The sequence below is a fragment of the Medicago sativa genome, chromosome 7, assembly GCF_051527215.1.
Source record: "Medicago sativa cultivar Bolivia chromosome 7, Bolivia_mono, whole genome shotgun sequence".
Lineage (NCBI taxonomy): Eukaryota > Viridiplantae > Streptophyta > Magnoliopsida > Fabales > Fabaceae > Medicago > Medicago sativa.
This window is the reverse complement of record NC_140755.1, coordinates 56,318,392-56,341,966: the sequence shown is the minus strand read 5'-3', so window position 1 is coordinate 56,341,966 and position 23,575 is coordinate 56,318,392. Positions and strand designations below refer to the sequence as shown.

General features: G+C 33.8%; 2 protein-coding genes across 11 annotated transcripts; one reads left to right on the top strand and one right to left on the bottom strand.

Moving 5' to 3' along the window:
• Positions 1-139: 139 nt before the first annotated feature.
• Positions 140-11,520, top strand: FHA2 (SMAD/FHA domain-containing protein). Its single transcript, XM_085722505.1, has 3 exons — positions 140-864; positions 8,978-9,135; positions 11,030-11,520. The coding sequence occupies exons 1-3, from the start codon at positions 213-215 to the stop codon at positions 11,237-11,239; spliced, it is 1,020 nt and encodes a 339-aa protein (XP_085578631.1). The 5' UTR covers positions 140-212; the 3' UTR covers positions 11,240-11,520.
• Positions 11,521-14,972: 3,452 nt separating this feature from the next.
• On the bottom strand, positions 14,973-19,922 carry LOC146906948 (ethylene-responsive transcription factor-like protein At4g13040). 10 transcript variants are annotated; one of them, XM_085731168.1, is made up of 7 exons: positions 19,180-19,922; positions 18,356-18,499; positions 18,137-18,267; positions 16,696-16,780; positions 15,982-16,162; positions 15,552-15,673; positions 14,973-15,372 (listed from the first exon to the last, which is right to left on the bottom strand). In XM_085731168.1, the coding sequence occupies exons 2-7, from the start codon at positions 18,396-18,398 to the stop codon at positions 15,233-15,235; spliced, it is 702 nt and encodes a 233-aa protein (XP_085587294.1). In that variant the 5' UTR covers positions 18,399-18,499; positions 19,180-19,922; the 3' UTR covers positions 14,973-15,232. The 10 variants fall into 10 exon arrangements, with proteins under 10 accessions (XP_085587294.1, XP_085587286.1, XP_085587290.1 ...); XM_085731160.1 differs by having other exon boundaries at positions 18,116-18,267; positions 19,733-19,922; XM_085731164.1 differs by having other exon boundaries at positions 15,982-16,159; positions 18,116-18,267; positions 19,733-19,922.
• Between the last annotated feature and the right edge of the window lie 3,653 nt (positions 19,923-23,575).

Sequence of the window (23,575 nt, the reverse complement as noted above, 5' to 3'; positions counted from 1 at the left end):
TTGAAGTTTCAATAAATTGAGTACACAATTTCCGATAAAAAAGCCTTTCCTTAAGTTGGTCCAAACAATTATTATTATTATTTACTTATTTATTATTATTTGGGAAACTTTTAATGTGACTAAAGAGACACAGTGATTCAATTACACAAACAAACCAATTCTATTCTCTTCTTCCCTTTCACTCTCACAAACCCCTTTCTCTGCAATTCACGATGGGAACACCGACAACCGGCGCCGGCGGTGACGTGGAAGCCGGATTCGCAAAACTCCAAGGCGAAGATTTCGAATACTACATGCAAACCTACAGCATAATCCTCGGCCGCAATTCAAAGAAATCAACCGTTGACGTCGACCTCTCAAGTCTCGGCGGAGGAATGAACATCTCCCGTCACCATGCTCGTATCTTCTACGACTTTGCTCGTCGTCGTTTCGCTCTCGAAGTTTTGGGAAAAAACGGTTGTTTAGTTGAAGGTGTTCTTCATTTACCTGGTAACGCTCCTGTCAAGCTTGATTCTCAGGATCTTCTTCAGATCGGTGATAAGGAGTTTTACTTTTTGCTTCCTGTGAGGAGTATTCTTGGTGGGGCCGGTGCTCGGCGTATTGTTGCTACTCCTGCTGCTGTTGCTCCTCCTGCTGCTTTGCCGCATTATAGTTATGGACATCTGCCTGCTGGGACTGGTGGTGCTGGTGCCGGTGCGATGGTGAAGAAAGGGAGGAGGGAGTATTATGAGGAGGAGTATGAGATGGATGATGATGTTGATGTTGGCGGGGGGAGTAGTGGGAAGAAGGTGAGTAGAAGGGAGGGTTATGATGGTTATGGGTATGGTGGTTCTGGAGGCAAGGCTTCAATGCCAGGACCGATTGGTTAGTTTCTGTTGAGAATTTGAATTTGAATTTATATTGCTGTGATTGTTTTGTGATTTAGACAGTATTTGAATAAATTTCACAGCAGGTGCTTGATTGGATATGAAGGGATTTTATAATAATTATATGATATGATGAATTTGCAATGATGTTGTTGGTGAATATGTTATTTTGGTTTTTGGTTTATCAGCTTGTGTTTCTTTGTGAATGTTGGTTGTTATTCGATTGGCTGAATGAGGTTACTATTTTATTGTTTTTGAATTTCTATGTGAACAGGGTGTTTGTTTGTGTGTGTCCTGTTATCTAGTGAGGGTGTGTAGTTGAGGTTTTGTATGTTCAACTTGTAGTTTACAGTGTTTGCTTGAATGTTGTCTTTGTTAGCGTTTTTAATATTGTGTTTTGTTTGAGGAGGATGATTGGTTTTGTTAGGTTACACGGTTTTTATATCATGAAGTGGTTATTGTATCCGGTTGTGCCTGTGTTTTTTACTGTTTGTAGCTGCTTTTATATTGTGTCGTGATATTTCTTGGAGGTTATATATAGTTGAACATTGCATTCTTCTCCATGGGGGGAGGGGTTATGATCATGAAGAGTCCGTGTGATTGTCACGATTCATGATTTCAGAGGGTTCGTGTGATGATGGATTGACCAATGTCGTAGGGCTCTATTGTCTAGACTCTAAAACCAGGTTTTTTATGAAAGTATAGAACTGTCTAGAGCAAGGTCTTATGCACTCGGTATAATTCTTTATTATTTTTTCTAGAGATCATAGTTACCTATTACCAAGAAGCGTGGCATTTTTTAGTACTCTTAAGCCTATACTGTCGATGTGCTAGGGATTAGCTGATGACTGTCGATGTGCTAGGGATTAGCTGATGATAAATAAATATGACCTCCTATAGCCTAATCGCAGGATGACCTAAGATGACTAGCTCAAGTTGCCTTCTAGTTGGATGTTTAGTTTTTATACATGTCATATTCAAAGTTTATACTATCACTTGTACATTTAATTTCCCTTCTGTCTATTTCATGTTATGGGTCACAAGACATGCCCATCTTCCAGTGATATGAGGATATTGTTGTATTTCAATCAAGGTTTTAAATATTGTTTGTGTCACACTCGATTTTACGGAGAAATAGAATTGTGGTCAAATGTAGATAATGTGGCCGAAGACCTTTGCTTCAAAGCTTGACTTGAATGGTATTAACATAGCATACTTTTTTCTATAACAGTTCGAAATAGTTGTACCTATAAGCCACTTCGAGAAGATATGTTGTAGGAATGTGCAATTTTGTATTCTACAAGTATGAACAATCTTGAACCCAGCTCAGAACTTGTTTTGCTGGCACTATGATAGGTAGGATTGCATGTTAGAGCGTAAATTTAGTAGGGTCATAAATTCACCAATCTTAGATGTTGTGCCAAATCCAACACTAACCAGGCCAAAACCTCGGGAAAACCCACCAACATTAACCCTTTGGATGTTCTAGTGGGAGAGTAAATTAACCCCAGAATAAATCATCGCCCGAGGCTGTTGTCAAATATGAGGAGCTGCGGTTGGAAATCTGGACTTCGGTTTTTTGACTTCCGACTACATTTCTGAACTTAGAGCTTTGACTCGGGTGCTGGCAGAACTTGGTCTTGCTGTGATTCCTTCCGAGGAAATTAACCCCAGAACAAATCAATGCCCAAGGCTGATGCCAACTATGACGTGCTGCAATTGGTAATCTGGACTTTGATTTTGTGATTACCGACTACATGTCTGGACTTGGAGCTTTGACTTGGGTGCTGGGAGAACTTGGTCTTTGCCGTAATTTCCTGTTTTTGAGTTCTCTCTGTTTATGCACATTGAGTTTTCTCCCTCTATTTTTTGGTGTTTTGCAGGCTTGGCTGTTCTTTAGTAGTGGAAAAGGGAAGTGTGAGGATATGATTTGACAATATTTCGAAATAAGAGAAACTTTGTAAAACTCTCATTTTTCAATTGTCATTTTCGTCCAATTACCATCATTAAAGTTATCACATACTTGCAGCGCTTAGATTTAGTACAGTTAGATTAGATGGTCCCACGAATATGATGGTACACCTTTCTACACAAAATATCTTCCTTTTCCGTGTTGAAACCGTACTCGACCCTTCCCCCTTCCCTCCATCGAGTTAGCACTCGGTTGGCTTGCAATCTCACCAGAAATAAGATACGGATGGCAGCTGAAGGTGATCCTTCCCACAAATTGGTTGAGGGCTTTTCTTCACAACACCAAATGAGGCCGTCCTATGGTCATGCCTAGTCGGACATAGGCGCTAAATGGCCAAAATCTGGGGGTGAAGGCGTTGACTTTGTGTTGCTGCTATCCAATTGTGAAACTGTTCAATTATTCTAGTAGAGGAGGTTGAGGAAAACCTTCCTGTTTGGTTCGACCAAGCACATTTGGAGACATGTGGCGAAGTGGCGGCCCATCAAGGAAAGAGAGAACTTCTTATAGGTTAATTGAAAGGAGAAAGAACACAAGTAGTTGTACATGTATGTATATGTCAACACTGTGTCAAAATTGGCATACTTAAACTTTCTATAAATTTTTGTAGAGTGCAAATTTAACCAAGCTAACCTTTAATTAAAATCAATGTTGTCAATTGCAGATCACGGCTAATAGCAGTTTGTTCAAATTCCGCCACGCAACACTGCTATAGCCGATATACTTCACAATATTTTGTTCTAAATAAGATACTGCAGAACAAATAGCGATTTGTTCAAATTTCGGTATGCAATAAGAGCGCTCTAGCCATTATTTAACAACATTGCATAAAAGTTCTCAATACGTCGACCAAACAATTCAAAAACTATTTGGTTCTTCTTCAAGCCATGTTATGGTAATGTATAATCCATTTAAAAGATACTTCCGCCGAACTAAATTATAAGCAAAACTACCTACCTACACACAAATTGAGGATGTTAGTTATGTTTGTTTAATTTTCTTTAATTCATACAAAAGGTAAAGGATTTGGATCATCCTCTAAAGTGAGTAAAGTGTAAAGTGAGAAAATCAAGGGTTGTTATTTTAACAAACTCATGATTTGTTATGATGTACCTACAATATCTACTTTTGGTTTGCTAATTAACGGTTGATATTTCACACTTTACCTTCTAAAGTGAATTGTTCACTTTAGAGGAGCCGGATCCAAAAGTAAAATACTTCCATAATCTACCCTTGATGGTATATATTGTAAAGGGTGTTCAATGAAGGGTCTTTTTAGAGTAATGACATTAAATGAGGAATTGATTTTATTCCCATTATAACCTACTACTATGTTGTCAATAGCGGTATATAGTGTCGCGATTGTGGTGGGGCGGCGCGGAACGATGCATGGTCGTCCTCAAACGCAGTGGTGTGGCTGTTGTGGCCGCAATTGTGTCCCAAAATGAGAAGCATATCAGGCTTGGTGTTCCGCTATAGAAACGGTACAATATACTTTGGCAACATTTCTACCATGATCAAGCATTTTCCGGCCAGCATCTTCACATGATGAGAAGTAGAGAAAAATGCGGGGCCTCTATAGTTCTGCTACGGCATCTTGCAGCAGCAAGAGAGAAGAGGCTGCTCTTTAGGAGAAGAGGATCTTTCGATTTTAGGGTTTAGAGAATAAGCCATCAGTTTTAAGGCTTGGGTTTCACATAACAATTCTTTAATAAACCCAACCATGGGCTATGTATTTTCCTAAAGCCTAACAACGATTTCTGTTAGTAATAAGTGTGAAACTGAAAACTCAATGATGGGCCATACATTTGGCCTGCCCCCTTTCTCTTTCAATTTGCCACTGTCTAAAAGATAATTGTGAAATTAAAATAAAAAACAAAATTACTTATAAACACCCTAAGAAATGAAAACTGAAACATAAATGAAAATATTTATTTGCATACATATTATAAATTACTTAAAATAAACAATTTCATATGATATATTTAGTATAAAAAAAAGGGCATCCGATGCACTAAAGCTCCCGCATATGCAGGGTCCGGGAAGGGATCCCACCATTTGGTGTATTGTACGCAGCCTTACCCTGTTTTTTTACGCAAGTGGCTGTTTCCAGGACTTGAACCCGTGACTTTTCAGTCACGTGACAACAACATAACCGCGCCAAGGGTCCCCCTATATAGTATGTATATATAGTATTAAATATTTAATGAATAATTTGAATAGAATAGTGGTCATCCTGCAATCCGCAGTCCTGTAATCCTACTTTTGAGGTCGAGTGCTCCGCTATCTGGAATTGATTACATAGATTATTACTAAAAATCATCAAAGGTGCAAATATGCTAATTTCGATTCCTGGTGTCAAGACCCGCGTGTGTTCGTATCTACATGACATGTGATAATCTTTCATTTTAAGTGTCTGCATCACGTGTCCAATTCCAGGTCGGATCTATGGGTATCATTTCTGTGGTGTGCACGAGTATCACATTGTTTTGCTTATATTTGAGTCTAGATTGAGTAAATAACTACTAATGTTGAATATGATAGAATGAATGTGTAAGGCTGAATTTTTATATACATTATCATCAAATTAATATAATGTGATTCAGCAGTTGAATCGATTAAGCTCGCATTAAAAAAAAACTCCCGCATACATAGGGTCCGGGAAGGGGTCCCACCATTTTTTATGCAGCCTTACCCTGTTTTTTACACAAGAGGCTATTTCCAAGACTTGAACCCATGACCTTTCAGTCACGTGACAACAACTTTACCGTTGCGCCAATGCTCCCCTTTTTCGATTGAACTCACATTATAACAAAAAAATCATTGAAGATTTAAATATGCCAATTTTGACACCTGGTGTCAAAGACTGTGTTCGCTTCTATATTACATGTGATAATTTAACATTTTAAGTGTCTACATCACCTGCCTGATCCTAGTTGGTATTGCATAATGAAGACATTAGTGATGATAAGCCCTAGTTATAGAGATAACTTGTTACACAAGTTATCTGTTAGTTACCTTTAACTAACAGTATTAGAGTATTTGTTAGTATACAGTTAGTGTAGCATAGTTCCTCTAGTCTTTTACTTCACCTATATAAGCTGTACTATCATTTTGATCACACTTAATGAGAATTGATTCATTCATTTGTTCCTTCATAATAGTTGGCATCTATGAGTGTTACAACTGTAGTGAAGATGAGTTGGGTTTTTTTTTTTTTTTTTTTTTTTTTCATTCTGGAGTTACTACTTTTGTAGCTGATTTACCAAACAGCTCTATTTTGTGGCTATGTGCTTAACAGCCCATAAATACTTCTATTTAAAGCACTAGCAGTTCCTTGTTGATTTTAATGGTGTTGCTGTCAAAAGTGTTTAGAGTTGCCAATTGCGCGTGATTGATTACGGAAACTGTAATGTGGGGGATTTTGTGTTACATCCCCGGTTGTACCCTAAATTATGGTAATTTCAACCATTATGATGAGCCCTTCTTTCCTCCATTTCTTGAGTTATTGAGCAATCTTGCTTTGTTATTTTCACAATTTTGCCCCACTTTTTCTTAGTTATAGTTGCCCATATTGTTTGAAACCTGTTTAAATATTGATTCAAACCACAATGACTGCTATGATTTTTATAATTATAAACATGTCTTTTTGTGTATTTTTTTTTTTATCTGAAGATTTATATATGCGCCGTATGAATTACTTAACTTGTATCTATGGTCTTCATTATAAGAGCTGTTCCCGTCAGAACAGTTGGAATTAACTGCTCCACATCGTCATCCGGAATTGATAACTATAATGATTGATAAGTGATAGAAATTCGTTCCTTTTTAATGTAGTTTTCTTAATTATTTTTTATTTTTTAAATTATGGATATATTAATGCTTTGTTTTGCATTGTAGTTTTTATTCAAGTCCATCTATTGATAAGATTTTCTTGTACATTAAAATTCATGTCTTTTTTATACTTATTAATTTGCTCTCCTGGATGTTGCAAGTTGTCATGAATAATTACCACATGATTTGGGTGATACTGGGATAGAATGAAGTCAAGTGAAAAATGGCAGATTGGTAAACTTTATTTGGTTAAATTAAATTTCCTTTTTGTATCTACCCACTTTTTCTCCTAGCAATCACTCTGTTTTTGACACTTAAACTATTTGTTGTGCACCTGAGTATTGTTTCCTTGCATGTGATGAATTTTCCGATTTTATTATTGCCAACATATTTTGTCGTGTAAAATCAAATGTATTTACATTGAATTTATTTTTCAAATTTGTCTATTGGATAGCCGCGAGAAGACGTAAATGAAAAGGTAGAGATGAGGAGACAAACTTTGGTAGCACATGCTTTGCATTTAAGGAGAAGTAAGATGAAATATATATAGGGTGTGTTTGGATGGAGGGTTTAGAGGGGGAAGGGAGGGGAGGGTTTATTTTTCATTTTTAAATTACGGACACTATGAAATGTTTTTTTAAAAAGTTAACATATTAACATGATAAATGATCATATAATACTTCAATCACACTTAATTTATTTTAGAAAAACCTGTTATATAGTCTGTAATTTAAAAAAGAAAATTAAACCCTCCCCTCCCTTTCCCTCCTAAACCCTCAATCCAAACACACCCTTAGTGTAAGTTTAGCAAAAGGCACAATAATTATTGGTTTAGAGGTGAGAATTGGATTTGGAGACCATACCATGTTGCAAATCACATTGACCAAGTATCTTGGGTCAATTATACGAAATGACTGAAAAGAGGGAGATATTTGTAAACTTTAGGTTTCAAGTAGGGTGGATGACATTGAAAGGCGCTTTTGGTGTTATTTGTGATAGAAAGGTACCATTGATGCTTAAGAGAAATTTTTACCACCCAGCTATAAGATATGCAATGTTATTCAAGATCGAATATTATGCTATTATAAAGATCCGACCAGAATATAAGCCGAATGTTGTTGAGACATGAATGCTACAATGGATGAATGGACATATAAGACTAGACAAGATTAGGAATGAAATCATTTGAGAGGGAAATTCATAGCACATATTGTGGAAAAGATGGTAAATTCTTGCCTCTAGTAGCTTGACATGTGTGGAAAATTACTGGCAAAGCTCGAATAAAGTGGAGGATAGTCCAATAATTAGAGGTAGAGGAAGACTTGGGAGACCTCTAGGTCATTAAGGAAACTTTATACGTTTCTCTCTGTGAGTGATTATTGATAGGAACATTATTATTTGGTTCATGTAGCTAACCTCATATAACAGGAAAAGGCTTGCATTCTTAAGTTATTGCTATTTTTGACTTATAGTAAGTATAGGTTAATGCAGTAAAGTTTTAGCTTAGTTAAACTATGATAAAATTAGAAAAAATGTTGAATTTTTAATTATACTATAATGTAACAGCATGAGCTTGAAGGTCCTGCGGGGTGACTGTTGTTTGATCCTTGTGGAGAGACCAATCTCATACTCTATCCACGTGTAGGTAAAAATAGATTGCAAAATTATTGTGCCATTTTGAAACTTAAATAGTGATTGAGGCTTCTGTCATGATTGGCTTTTTTGAATATGGATTTAGTCATATGATTTTTAATCCTATTGAATGCTATGATGAACATAAAATAAAGAACCTATACTGAAAATGGTATGTAGTATCCAAAATTGAATTATAAAGACATGGAAGCCTTTCTTATACCCGACTTACAAGCTTGTTAGAGTTCTCTTTTTCCTTAGAGTTCACGAGTTGCCCACTATTTATTTTTCCTGTTTTGCACTCTTCTTTGATGACCTTCATTTATTATGTTTTTGACTTTTAATTCTATGTATATATCTATAATTAGGTTATTTTCTTTTTTAATTTAATGGGTTTTCATGAACTTAAGCCTTTATATTATAATCTGTTAAATTGTAACTTTAGCTTAAGTTGTGACTTGTGACTTTTGACATGAGAATTTCTTATGCATTTTAAATTTGACGGGTGATTAAATTTTAGTGTGCTTTAGATGGTATTTTTATATACATAATGAAGTTTGCGTTTTATGACCTTTCAATCTGTGATCAAACTATCTACATGTTTCTTTCTCCAGTCCTAGGTTGGATCTTGGCTTTAAGTTTAACAACCTTAATTGACATGGTTTCTTACCTGCAGATAAGAAGGCAGAAGGAAGATCCCGTGTAGATCGTGATGCTGATAATCTTCAGCTTCAACAACTGGAAGAGAAGGACGTAGTATCATCCGTAGCTAATGTCCTCTCTGACCTTTGTGGTCCTGGAGAGTGGATGCCTATGGAGAAACTTCATGCTGTGGTTAGTTATGATCTTTTATTTGTTTAAGTTACTACTTGTTACAACATTTCTTTTTGTGATTTTATAAACATGAATGAGTAGCAGAAAGGAAATTTGTCTCGTACAGTTGTAAGATCAGCAATGTTGTATGGGACAGAGTGTTGAGCAGTAAAGAACCAACACGAGTAAATTAAGCGTAGTGGAGATGAGGATGTTACGTTGGATATGTGGCAATACTAGACATGATAGAGTTAGAAATGACAATATTAGAGAGAGTTGGGGTAGCACCTATTGTAGAAAAGATGGTAGAAACTTGGCTTAGGTGGTTTGAGCATGCAGAGTCAAATCACTAGAGGCGGAGAAAGACCTAGAAAAACTATTAGAGAAACTATTTAGAAGGATCTGGAGATTAATGAGTTGGATAGGGATATGATATATGATAGAACATTATGGCGGCGTTTGATTCATGTAACCTACCTCACTTAGTGGGATATTGCTTTGTTGTTGTTGAGTAGCAGAACTTTTCTTTTATCCATTTTAGTTGCTGTCACCAGAATTCTGCATGAAAGGTATCACCTACATTTTTAGAATCCAATAGTTCCGGAATCAACTTCTACTCTTGGGTAGTCTTTGGGATTTATCCAAAATTGGGAATGTTTTAATCTAAATTAAATTCAATTGATTTGATATAGAAATCAAATTTTGTGTTTGTAATTATTAAAAGAATAAAAGATGGACCTTGAGTTGATTTACGGTTTGATTTCCATGTTTGGAACACATTAAAAATGAATTCAATTAATTTTATGTTAGTAATTTACGTTATTACCCATACTTGGAATAGTTAAATGACTTGATTAATAAGGGACCAATAACTAAAATAATTGACTGCAAACATTATCATAGGGTATGTTTGGATGGAGGGTTTTGGAGGGGAGGGCTTACTTTTCAATTTTAAATTACAGACTCTTTAAAATGTTTTGAAAAATAAATTAATTGTGATTGAAGTACTATATGATCATTTATCATGTTCTTTCAATTTTTTTAAATATATCAAATATATTTGAAAATATAGGCTTAGCCCTCCGAAGCCCTCCCCTCCCAAACAGACCCTTAAAGTCTGATTCCCTTAGAATACAGAAATGTTGTTTTTCGTAGTCATAACCAGTCATCTGGTTATGTAATTTAGAGTCCTAGGATTGGGTTACCTGTACTGATTAGTCATAGCTCATAACATGACAACCTTATTTCTTCATATCACAATTTTCATGCAAGGATGGGTTATTTTTCTGAGTTTTTTTTTTATATCACATTAAAGTATTCCTAACTATTGCTCATCTGGTAGTATGATGCTTTTTCATTTATGCTTTCTAAATTTATACAACCCACCCACGTAGGTGAGAACTATGCATGAAATGAACGGTGTCATTTTATCTATTCCTTTATAAGCATCAACAAGGTTCTTTGTAACATTAAAACAAAGTGGAAATGTTGAAAATAGTGGAAGGAGTGATTTGTGTAGTATAGTAATATTGAAACTTAATATCTGCTACTTGTTGCTCTCTGTGGAGAAGGTAGACTGTGAAATAACTCAAATTACCATATGATATATAGTTTAAAATCATTATGATGCATCTCAAATGCATTTGGCAAGATTCACAGACCTATTTGCTTAAGGAAAAAACTTAGGTACATGCTTATATGTACTGTTTTCACTGTTCTGCACATAAGTTTCTTCCAGACCTGATAACTTCCCTTCACACTTCTTATTAAACACCTTTTGCACTTTTTGCAACTATTATTGTTGATGCATGTGAGAGAGAGACAACCAGTATTCTTGTCATGTCATGTTTTTGTAGTGTTGCACTTAAGTTTTGTCCTTTGTTTAATCTCTGAGTGTTGCTTTGTTTTTGGTCAGTTGCTGGATAAGTATAGCGGTGTTTGGCACCATGGTAGAGTAAGGAGGTATCTCACATCAGAGGAATGGTCTTGTCCAGAATCCAAAGGGAAGCCTTGGTATGGCTTACTTATGCTACTAAGGAAATACCCGGAACACTTTGTCATCAACACAAGGTCCAAGGGCCGTGTTACTCTGGAGTTTGTTTCTCTTGTCTCACTTCTCTCGTGAACTTCGTGCTATCTTCTAAAAGTAATGATAACTTCGGTAGTCTGTGAATTTTACAGAATTGTGGTATCTGGTGGTCAAACATCAGATCTGTATAAATTTGCACCTTGCTTCCTTTTTTCGTTAGGTAAAGACTTACTTTTTGCAAATGTTCGGAGAAAAAACGTCCATTTTGGGCAATTGGTAAGATTTCTGCGAGCAAAAGAAACGATAATGTGTTATTGATAGACTAAAACCTGATTGAATCAATTGCTGTGATGGGGAGTCCATAACTTGTTTTATGAGTAACCTGTTCCATCCGTACAATTGGAAGTAGTTAACTGGTGATATAAATTAGCCGAAACATTACAAAATTGGCTAAATGATGAAATCAATGGCACATTAGGTTGAATTAAATTGCTTGTCAAAACTCACATAAAAGAAATGTTGGTAAAAAAAAATTGTATCAAATTCAACCAATGTTATTGATGTATGTTATTGATGTTTGATGGTTTAAGTGGTAAGGAATTCAATTCTGCAGGGGTTTCTTTTCGAATCTTATGAATGCAAAAAATAGTTATCAACATAGTAGTTTTGTCCAGTTAAATTGATTCACTTCAATTTCTTGGATTTAATTTGATTCTTAGATACTGAAATTTTTAGATGCAAACTATTCCATAAATTACAATAAAAGGAATCTTGAGTTGAGAGTTTTTTCCTTGCCCTACATGTTTGTAATTGCCAGAATGTAGGTCCTTATATTCTATGCTTTTGAATTTTAATGTATTTCTTTTATGGAATGACTCTGTAATAGATGATGTACCAATTATTCAAGATAGAGAAGACTTTTAGGTTAAAAAAACATTCACAAAGGATCAATCTATGCAATTTTATTTTACTATTATCGTGATTATGTAGTTTTTCAACAAAAAAAAAATAAAATACAATAACTAGCTAGAAAAATAAAAGAATTGTGCTCTTCTCCCAACACATTTTGATTGCATTTAACTGAAATATCGGAAACACCCTTGTGTTAGTTAATAACGCAAGTGTTAAAATCTGCGCATCTTAACATGCGCTGCGCAACTTAACTCACGCTGGAATTAACACTTGTCTGAGTTAACTCACGCTGGAAATTAACATTTACGTGAGTTAACTCACACTGGAATTAACATTTGCGTGAGTTAATTCACGCTGCATGAGCACGTAGAAGTATTTTGGGAAGTTCAGTTGGATGCGAGTAAAATGTGTTGGTAGAAGAGCAGAATTCAAAATAAAAGTCCTCTCTATTATGGAATGTAGCTTGTACAATCTTTGAAGCCAACGTTGTTAACAAAGTTACAGGCCCCATTGAAACAAGAACTTTGTTTATTAGTTGCAAAAGGACAAAGCATTGACGTGTATATATGCATCACCAATAAGGCAATTGCATCCAAGCCACAAAGCTCGTGCACACAATAAGTTCTACCTATATCTTTACCTATTATTGGATCTGAACCAATGAGTATGAAAGCAATACTCTAACCACTTAGTTAAGTAGGTCAGTTATCATCTTTGTCTTGTTTTATTCATATTTTGCTTCCAACCAACCTAGTCAAACTGTAAAGCCTGTAAGTCAGAAGTAACCACCACCAACTATGTGATACATAAAAATCTTTGGTATGACATGTATTAATCTCCAGATTCTGGTTCATTTTCTATAGTTTTACCATAAACTGCTACATTTTCCATTCATAGTAAAAGTGCATTATATAGTAAAAAACATCATCCATATTTGGTTGTCGTGAAAAGACACCTACCCATTGTTATTATTAGGAAGATATTCATTCATGTACATTAATATATTATCAACTCAAAGTAAAAGCAAAATGATTTACACTAATTTGCAAGAAGTATCTTAGAAAAATGTCAATTATGACTCTCTAACACATACTCCCTCCGATCACTGTTATAAGCAAAATTTCACTTTTTAGATACATTGAATAATCAATGTATCCCATCTATAATAAAGACTTATAATCGGTAAATTTTGATCATTGACTCTAACTACTATCAATAATATTAATTAATGTGTAAAATCATGACTTTATTGGTGTGACAAATGCCAACTTTAACGAATTAGTTAATTTATAGGGGCTGTTATAATAAAAAGTGCAGCTCTTGAAATCGATGTTTCATTGACTATTTTTAAGCTAAAATCAAATTATACTACTCCCTCCATTTCAAAATGAGTGTCGTTTTAGCAAAAAAAATTGTTTCAAAATGAATGTCATTTTCAGTTTCCAATGCAATAATAACTTTTTATTTTCAATTGTACCCTTCAATTAATACTATGACTACTCCCAAAGAATTATTCTTTCTTTAATGAAAAACAAACCAATAGTTTTTTTTGAAGAAGCTAAATAGCCCACCCAAATTGGCACCGGAGAGAATCGAACCTGAGACCTTGCGGAGGAGCACACTCCCAAGACCCAAGCCAATACCACCAGGCCAACCCAAGTGGGTTAAACAAACCAATAGTTGATTAGGATAATTTGGTAAAATTGCTATGACATTTGACTACTTTATTTCATTCTTTAATATGTATGCAATTGGCTAAAGCGACACTCATTTTAAAACGGATGGAGTATTAGCCAAACAATTTTACTTTTTTCGGACAAGGAATGTCCGAGAGAGCAATGAATAAAAGTATCAATTACATTGGAAAAAGAAAATAAACCACTAGAAAGAAAGCCAATAAACTAGTAGTAACACAAAACTCATCCTAAGAATAAAAAGGGATTCAACCACCACATATTATATTAAAAGCAAAATTGACGTGTTTTGTCTTCAGCCACCAAAAAGATTGAATTTTAATTTTCTCAAGATGATCAGAATACTGAGTTAAAAAGAGCTTTCAGCCACAAAACCGACATTTCATTGACTACAAAAATGCGGTCAAAAGAAAAAAACATTGACTATTGACCTAATAGTATTAAAATTATGAAAGTTATGGTTAAACTATGAAATATTAAACTTTTTTTAGGAAAATTTAAATTTTTAAGCCACAGATAAAAGTATGAAATAAATTACGTGAATTAAGATAAATTTACTTTATGTTAACTAATTTAATACATCAGAATTTAAATTTATAGAGCCCTAATTAGTGATTATATAAGAAACTCCATATTGAAAACTTAAGAGTTTATAAAATTGATTAAAATTAAATAATATTATTCAAGACAAAAAATATATAAAAATAACAAATGGTAAAATATCTATACAGTAAAAACCATATTTTTTTTTTTGGTAGTGAGTAAAAACCATATGATACAATAAGGGATAAAGTAAAATGAAAATAAAACCCTCATGTTCATGAATAGAGTATCAACTTAATATTTAAATGCCGATTAATTTTATGTAATAATAATTTGTGGATGAGCATAGCTCAGTTGGTAGGATAATGCATTATTATATGCAGGGGTCGGGGTTTGAACCCCGGACACCCCACTTATTCACCTTATAAATGTGAATTCTAGTCATTAGGCTATCTGACCAAAAAAAAAAAAAACCAAAAACCAAGGAAAAATGAGGGGGAAACACATTGTCAATTAAAGTCTACAGTGACACTAAAATATGTTTATCAATTACTTATTGAATCATACAAAAATAAATGTCAATATGTAATCATTATTTAATACTAAATATAGACCCTATTTGCAGGGTGAAAAAATTTCAATCTAACTGCATAAGAAAACTTTTAGATATCTCTTAAATGTGGCAATGAACAGAAGCATTTTTATTTCCATTGCACAGAAGAAAATAAATGTTGCACTAGTTTGGTAGATTTATTAAGGATCTCAGCACCTGAAAGTTGACAATGTCCAACTTGAGATGTACACTCTTTAATGTGTTAATAATGTGTAATAATTTGCATGTCTTAAAAGATTATTAATGCTATCAAGGTATGTCATAATGCTGAATTTTCTACAATATAATTAATGGATCTAGCATGAGGTGGTTCATGAATCATAAATTTCAAGAGATTGATGTTTTCTGATCTGCATCTTCATAAGCAGAAAAGCCACTCACTCCTTGCATACTTTCCCAATCATCTTTGTGCAAGGGATGCATCTCAAGATTATTTTGCAGTTCTGGGCTAATCATTCTCTTGAGCTCTAGATTTTTTGCACAAAAGAATTAAAGTTTAGTTAAAACAAGTAATATCTAGCAGGAATTTAATAACCATACACATGTATTCAATTATATTTGAGACGCAAGTGTTTTATTGTCGGTGTATAGTTATTAAACTCTATCGAAGAAAGCATATGTGGCATAGTTCAAAGAGAAAGATTACTTTTACGTGTGATTGCTTGTCGAGTCATCGCCAAGAAATCATCCCATTTGAATTTGCGCAGTTCTTGCTTCTCTTCTTCTGGAAGATCGAAATTTGGCTCTCTCCCACACATGAAAGCAGCCCTAAAGAAAAAGAGATGTTTTTCATACTAAGTAGATCATGGTTAACATAATATAGCAAATTCAAACACCAAGATATTTTATTTTGTTAGCATTAACAGATTTCTAAAGTTCTTGAAAATTTGTTAGCAGCAGAGATCGAACCCTAAACCTTCATCTTAGTACACCACTTCAGTGTCCCAACTCATACCACTGAGTTCAATCGTCGGGGACAGAAGTAGGTAACTTGACATTGAAAGGAATGCATATTCTCACCGTGATTATCAAAAGCGAAGCTGTTGGTAACAACATTATAGAACTCAAGGTAGTACCTGTCATATAAGTGAGCAGCTTCTTCTTGCGATCCAACAGTACCTAGGTGAATCTGTTTCTTGTCGACTTTTATTGCTGCTTGCCACTTCATATTTTTGAAGTACACACCTCTCATGCTGACTTCTTGACTATGTAAATTCTTTCTCCTATGTCGCTTCCTACGTTTGACAGCAGGTCCTGCTAAATGCAATGTAAAGTAGGTCACAAGAAATTAGTCGTAAATTAAAAAAGCTAATAGAGAATTTGATGGAAAGATGATCAATAAAGAAACTGTTAATGACCAGTAAAACATACTTAAATAAGCTTAGTTGGACATTTCCTATGAAATATGAAAAGTTTAAACATTTCTACCAATGATATCAACGAAGTTAAGCTCCGCAACAGTTTCAAGATATCTAATTATAATATAAAGTGGACAAGCTGTATCAAAAGGAAAAAACATTCATACATTAGGGAAAAATAGTGTGATTGTATCTCAAGTATGAACATTATGTGCATTCAGTGAAACTACAGTTTTCCCCTCTTTAGTGAATCAATCTAACTTATTCTAAAGCAAGTTTATAACAAGTTTAAGACATTAGAATATATTTCCAATCACTAATTGTTCCAAACAGATCCTAAATCAAAAACTATTTATTTGGATCAGCTTAGTCATAAAAAAACTAAGCCATACATAACACTGCAAATGAGGAAAAACATAGTAAACAACTAACCAAGGGTTGGTTGAATAAGCAGCTCTTTGGATGAGCTTGAACCAGAAATATTTGATGAACCTGGTTCTTCTTGCACAACAGTATTCTGGAAAACATAACAGATTCAGTAAGTTCTTGTCTGTCTAAGATATAATTAAATAAATAAATAATAGATCGACGCCAAGGGCATAACTTCATACATTTATCAACCTTGTAAACATTTATTCTGATTCTGATCACATCTGGTCAAAAATTGCTAATTCATCAATCTAGAATCGATTTTGATTCTAGTAGTAAAAGATCAATATATCAATCCCACCCGGTGTGATAAGGCTTCATTGTGGTGGTAGTTGTAAATCAAAGCAGTGAGGATGCTGTCATTCTAGTTTTTAAAAGACGGCTGATAAAATATAGCTTTTTTGGTATTGCTTCGTCGGTAACAAGGAAAATTGATTATGCTGACTATCGAGTAATGTTTTAAAAACCAGACTGAAAACTGAACTGGTGAGACCTTCCGGTCATGGTTCAATTGGTTTAATCGGTTCAACCATGGTTGAACCGGATGAAAGATAATGCATTGAGCCAGTTGAAGAAGACAAGCAAAATATGCATGATGACCAATTTTAAACTTCCTCTTCAAAATATTTTTCATCTTGCCTTTTACTATTAGAATGCCGAAGCGAGCTAAAGTGGTCGATAAATTCCAATGATGATTACTGAGTATCATCATGTTTATCCAAATAACTAGCCAAAATCTTAGAGAAAAGAAGAATTATCCAACCATGGCGCTATTGAGCATATCCATTCTGAAGAGGCGATAGTAAAACATCTACAGATGAATGTTTATGATCAGAACAGAACATGTTCAGAAAGCTGTTAGTCTTGTAATTGAATGTAGTAACTCTAATTTGCTGAATTTTCTAATATTGAACATTTTGAAATGAATGGTTTAACGTATGTTAGAGTTTCATCTACCTGATCTTTCAATTGAATCAGAAGCAATGTCTTAGAATTTAGGTTAGGCCTAACTCAACCCTACAAAATCGGCCTCTAAGATCAGTGATGCATCCAACTTACAAACTCGTTTTCAGATCATATCTCATCAAGTGAGGGACTCTTAACACGCTCTTGTGTCTAGGACTGGATATCTAAAGCGTAACTTGAGTGGTCCGATAGTGGGTGGTCCGACGAATCTTGGATTGCTACTAATCCTTACAAAACCAACTTGAAAGGCGAGGGATGCCTCCCGGTTCTAAACTCATTTTTCAGACCATATGTCATCAAATGTGAGACTCTTAACACAGTCCAATGAAAAAAAGATAAAATAAAAGTCCTCGTTGAAATGGAAAGTGAAGTAAAAGAAGCTTTAAACAGATTTATCAATAGGATTGAAATTTGCGAAAGAAAAACTTCAAAAAAAAAAATATATACAATTATTTACTAGTAGTGATCTTATTCCTACACTGTCTGGGATGCTTGCATCATCTGAAAGCATAGGCCGTTCACTCTTGGGTTTAGCATGCCAAGACAAATTTTCAGAACCAGTTAGATTCTCACAGTATAGAGGAAGAGGAGAGACAAAGGAACTGCTTCCTGCAAAGGCAAAAAAAAAATGATTGGAAAATCATCTCAGTCGAGTAATAGATACAAAAGCATGATGAATAGGTTTACCGACGTGTACCTGAGCATAGTCCCAAGAGCCTGCGCCTTCTTAAGCTTACCATTGTTAGTTTCAGTCTTTTTACCGAATCACCAAAGCATGATGATTAATTTTCTACCATAGCCGTTTTTTTCCTTTAAAACAGGTAAACGAGATTACTTGGACCTATAGGGGAAGAAAAAGTTTCATAATCAGTTCAATATTGTAAAACCAAACAATGCTGTAAATTCCAAAAGAAAACAATATGCAACCAAACGTGCGTTTGAAAGAGCATATTTACAGCTTATTTGGGCTTATCTTATGGCATAGACATAAGTGTAAGTGTTCATATGAGAACTTATGAAAACAGCTAATGAGCTATAACATATCCATAAACTGTTTTCGACTTATTTTAATAACTCCCAAAGATAACTTGCGAAAATAGCTTTCAACTTATATAAAAAACAGTTGAACTACATTCTCTCTTGGATTAGAAAAATAGTTTACAAATATGCACTTATATGATAACTTATTCAATAAGTTGTTTAACCAAACACACCACAATTAGTAAAGGCAAAATGTATCTTTAGGGTGACATACACACATGACAAGTTATACTACAAAAAGCAATGGTTTTTTCCTAATTATAGGACCAGAAATAGGTAGAAAATCATCAAAAGTTGACACTAAACAATGAAAACATCAGTTAGAAATCAAGAACTAAATCACACATAAAAGATTTAGCTGAAAGTTTTTCCTGCTTTGACTTGATGCTTAAAAACCACCTTGGTCAAAATCATCCATAAACAAGTACAGATACAAATGCGGAGAAAAATTGAACATGACACAGTTTCAATCACTCTTACCTAGAAATAAACCTTTGTAAACATAATTCAAATCATTTATCCAATTTTATCATAGCAAAAAGCATTGTTCAAACCCTTTTAAAACTGAAACATGATAAAACTAATTTGCAAAGAAGGAAAAACAAATCTTTTGAGAAAAAAGATGGTATCCTAGTTTGCTCAATGAAACATTGAATGGAAACACAATTTGAAAACAAAAATCATGAACATAACCAAAGTATTTCTCCTTTTGGTTAAGTCAACTCCATCAACCTACCACCTTTCTTGGAAAAGGGTAGTAACAAAGAAGACAAACCCATTTTGACCACACAAATCACAAACCAAAATACACACACACATTCACAACAAAATTCAAAAAACACCCATTCAAGGAAACTATAGAAAGACCAAGACTTTATCATCAGTCAACTCAAACATTCCGATTCTGCAGCTCATCAGTGTCATCATATCATACGAAGCACACACTCAGACACGGACATCGGACACGACAACATATAAAAAAGGAAACTAAATGAAAGAAAGGACATAAAGAAAAAGACACAAAAAAACGTACGGAAATGGGAAGAACAAGTCAACAAGCCATTGTTGTTGGTAAAAGCTAAGGGTACCTGAAAAAGGATAAGGTGACAACAGAAAGAGAAGAGAGAATCTAAGTGAGAAAATCTTAAGGAAAAGAAAGAAGGGGTTTATAGGAATATTGAAGGAAGACAAGGTGGTGAGTGTAGTTGTATGAGATAATGTGTGTGTTGTGGCTCATGCATCTACCACCTTTTGTTTCTGTTTTTGTTTTTGTTTTTGTTTTGTTTTTTATAATTTTTCTTTCTCCCTCCTCTTGTATTGTGTGTTATTAATATACTTGTATTGTATATAGAAGAAAATAAGAAAAAGAAGGGTGGTGGAATGGAAGGGTGGTATTATTGAATATTGATGGTTGTTGAGAGAGAGAAAGTTATGTAGAGTGAGAAAATGTGAACGTAGCTACTAGTTGAGACTTTTATTATGTGGGTTCAATGTCAATGCTGCCCTTTAAAGAGCCAACAGATACTAATGAGGTTGGTTACAACATTAGAAACAAATTTGGCTTTACCATATTGCCCCTAAAGCTTCTTGTTTATATCTTATTCTAAAGGGTCTTGCTGACGATTGTCTTTAGAAATAGTTCAATTTTTAATATATTAAATGTACAAATTTCAATATATTAAATACACAAATTTTTATTAAATTTATCATTTAAGGTCCTTAAAGACTTTCCTCAAAAAAAAAAAGTTCCTTAAAGACCGTCCGGAGACACTCATTAATATTTTCCTATTCTAAATATTTCGTTCACAATTCTAAGAAACAAAATTCTAATTCATTAGGATTAAATAAATGTAATGAGATTGATTTTTTTTATTACATGAGGGAGGGTAAACAAGGAAGAGACTCAAAATAGGGTCGAACAAACTCAACGTCCATGACATTTGCTAAGACAACATAGGTCATACTAGGAGGGACTTCATGCAAAATACTTAAAGCACTCTTTTAGCTAGGAAGTCAGCTCCATTGTTACCCTCATATAAAGTGTGTCACAAACTAACCACCCAATCTCTGTGAAGAAAATGCCTAACAATCATGATCAAATTTTCATACTTGTGATGCATATTCAAATCCTTTTGGATGAGGTCAACAATAATAGTTGAACCATAGAGAAACAACACTTGCTTTAAACCAGTATCCCAACAAAACTTCAAATCATGTTATAAACCCAAAATCGTAGCATGGACAATGCAAGATATACTAACTTTCCGTAATAAAACATGTGAAAAGAACCTTTATGATCATGAATAAGACCACCAAAACCACCCATATTAAAATCTAGGAACACACTGCCATCATCGTTGAGAGCTGTAGTAGTCAAGTTATGGTGGGAGCAAGTTGTTGAACAATGTGGGAGGTATGAGAAGAAAAAGCTTTCAAGATATGATGCAAATGAGAAAACACTTGAACACCAATATCTTGGACAAAATGCTTAATATCTTCAAAGATACATTTATTGCGAGAACATCCAATCTCCACAGAATAATGGATCCAATTGAGTCAATATTTGAAATGAATTATATCATCTTTGTAGGAAATTATTTCGAATGGGTCCAATGGAGCCAGTATGAGGAGTAACCGACCGGTGGTGACAAAAGGACTAGACATCCTTGGCATGCAGGCTGAAAAGAAAATCAAGTAACGTATTTTCACTACTTTCATTATAAATAGGGCATACACTATAAGATATAAGATTACGAGATAGTAAAATAGTTGTGAAAGGAACATAGTCGTGGCACAATAGCCATAATAAGAATTGAATATTTGACGAAATGTATAGGAACCAAATTCATTTCCAACTTATTCCCCTAGAAGCGAAGTATGGTCACTCATTAACCATTGGTAGCCTTACTTGACACTGATGTGGCTAAGGAAGTTTAGTGTTTAGGATTTTTTGTATGGCTCTTCAGTTTTCTCTTGATATTGTTTTTCACCATACTGCAGTTGAACGATACATTTTTAATGTGGTTCGAGCTTTTAATATCTCTCATATTGACAACTCATGCTTTAGTTCGGTTTGGATATAGTAAATTTTTGTATTATTAGTGTTTGACCCCTAGCTTCTTATATATTTATGCATGCAAAAAGAACTGCAAATGTTTAATCCTGACATAATATATTAATGTTGTTTAGATTGTGGATTGTTTTCATTGTATTGCTTCTATTGCAACTGATTTTGTTTCTTAATAAATTACATTTTTCAATATAAAAAGAAGAAAATTATTTCATTATAAATAATAAAGGCAATACAATTAAGGATATAATGAAAAACATATAAACAAGACTAAAATATCGATACCTTAGAATAAGTGTTAGAAACCTCATTTGTTTGTCTACCTATAAAAACAACTTTTTAATATAGTAAATTGTTATAGAGAACCTACAACTTAAATCAATTTTACTGAATTTTGTGTTCATCAACATGTGGATGATTAATGTCATCCATCATAAGTTTAGAATCTAAACTTAAAAATAGAATTAGAGTTGAAACTTCATCAATACCAAGGAATTAATGTTTTAACTTCATGGACATGGGTAGTTGTCCTTTAGATAATGCACAGATTATTTATTTGGTATGAGATATTGGTGATAATGTTACATTTAATGAATCCATGAGAAGATCTTGACCAAGACGGACAACTACTAGGAAGAGGGTTTATATTCATAAAGTGGATATTCATTGGTTGTTTAAATCTTGAAATCTGCTCATTAGTTCATACGAGTTCTAATCAAAACCTCCCATAGATCTTTTGTTATAGCCTCCACAAGAAGAATATTTATGTTACGCCACCAGTTGTATGTCACCATTGCCATGTTAATATGTTAGTGAGGTTTGATTATATCAAAGACATTGAAGAAAAGCTTAGTTGTTATGAAAAATTAACTCAGTGGATGTCCATCCTTAGTCTTCCACCTCCTATAACTCCCATAAGTGAATGGATGGTTAGTGGTCCTTAATTACTTTGATCATTCACTTGCTCATATTGTATCCTATAAATAGGACTCATATTTTAGTGCAAAGACACACTTGAGGAGCAATACATTATACTCTCTTGTTCTCTCTATTCTTATATACTTTATAATATCTTGCAATACTTTAGATTAATTTCATAACATTAGTGAAATTTTATGCACTAAACAAATGGGTTTTAGGTGATGTTTAGAGTCTATTTCCCACATTTATATGGGGCTTGCAAATATTTTAGCTCTCTTAGTAATTAATCGGTTAATTATAGAATTTGAATAATTGAGGATTTAAAATATGTGTAGGTATGATGATAAGGTTTGATGATTTTGAATTAAATTAATATGTAATGTTAATATGTTGATTTGATCGAGTTTAATGTGAAATTATACCTTGTCATATGAAGGTGGTTTTATGAGGATAATGATGTGAGTTATTAAATTAATATTATCATTAAGACGTTGAAATTGGTGTATTAATGTTTGAGATTGTATTGAATGTTTGGAAATTTAATTGTTTATATGTTTTAAGGTTATTGTTATTTGTATATGTCATTCTTAAATATGTATTAGAACAATGTAATGGAGTAAAAAATTAAAGCATATTGTAAATATATAAGTATGTAAACTATGAGCAAAAATAAATGTGAATGTTATGATTTTCTTGAACTGTGAACAAATATATAATTTGAATTATGAACAAAGTCATGTGTTTTAATAAATGGTTATTATGTTAGTTGTAAACTATTTTGTGATCTAATAATGAATTTAATGAAAATATAAACATGTATATTATGAATGTCATGAATGATTTGTTATCAGTGAGAATGTTTGACTCGTGTCAATGATGTTTCTT

Coding starts and splice junctions, on each gene's coding strand:
- FHA2 (XM_085722505.1), top strand. CDS start 213: ATGGGAACACCGACAACCGGCGCCGGCGGTGACGTGGAAGCCGGATTC. Junction 865..8,977: donor TTCAATGCCAGGACCGATTG/GTTAGTTTCTGT, acceptor TCTTACCTGCAG/ATAAGAAGGCAGAAGGAAGA. Junction 9,136..11,029: donor TGGAGAAACTTCATGCTGTG/GTTAGTTATGAT, acceptor GTTTTTGGTCAG/TTGCTGGATAAGTATAGCGG.
- LOC146906948 (XM_085731160.1), bottom strand. CDS start 18,398: ATGGTAAGCTTAAGAAGGCGCAGGCTCTTGGGACTATGCTCAG. Junction 16,781..18,115: donor TAGGAATAAGATCACTACTA/GTAAATAATTGT, acceptor TATGTTTTCCAG/AATACTGTTGTGCAAGAAGA. Junction 15,674..15,981: donor GCTGCTCACTTATATGACAG/GTACTACCTTGA, acceptor CTTTTTCTTTAG/GGCTGCTTTCATGTGTGGGA.